Genomic DNA, 337 nt, shown 5'->3' on the forward strand with positions numbered 1-337 from the left:
TTTTAGAGTACATCACGTGATCCGCTTCCGCTTACATTTCCGCTTCGTGGGACATTAGAGAACAAGAAAAGACGGAACGAAATCAGCGGAAGAGCTATGATTGGCTCCGCTTTGTCTCCGCTTCCGTTCCGTTTCCGCCTTCCGCCTCTCGTGTGCCGTCGCCCTTAGGGTGCCGTCCCATGGCACCCTAAATGAGGTTCGAATCTTCGCCACAGTTTAACCATACACAGTTACGACAGTAGCCGAAATTCTTCGTACAATACTTTACGACGCATGCGTCAACTGTACTATCTAAAACATGGCGATGCCATAAATAATAAATGTATGTTTAGATTAA

The 337-nt window shown here is 46.6% G+C and overlaps 1 protein-coding gene across 1 annotated transcript in view; it reads left to right on the forward strand.

The window, feature by feature from the left end:
- LOC105456715 overlaps positions 1–191 on the forward strand; it is a 915-nt gene extending 724 nt beyond the window's left edge. Inside the window, exon 3 of the mRNA XM_011700959.1 lies at positions 82–191. Coding sequence (XP_011699261.1) covers positions 82–191 — 110 coding nt within the window. The remainder of the gene's footprint in view (positions 1–81) is intronic.
- The last annotated feature ends 146 nt before the right edge of the window (positions 192–337 follow it).

Source organism: Wasmannia auropunctata, unplaced genomic scaffold, assembly GCF_000956235.1.
Source record: "Wasmannia auropunctata unplaced genomic scaffold, wasmannia.A_1.0 LD335568.1, whole genome shotgun sequence".
Classification (NCBI taxonomy): Eukaryota; Metazoa; Arthropoda; class Insecta; order Hymenoptera; family Formicidae; genus Wasmannia; species Wasmannia auropunctata.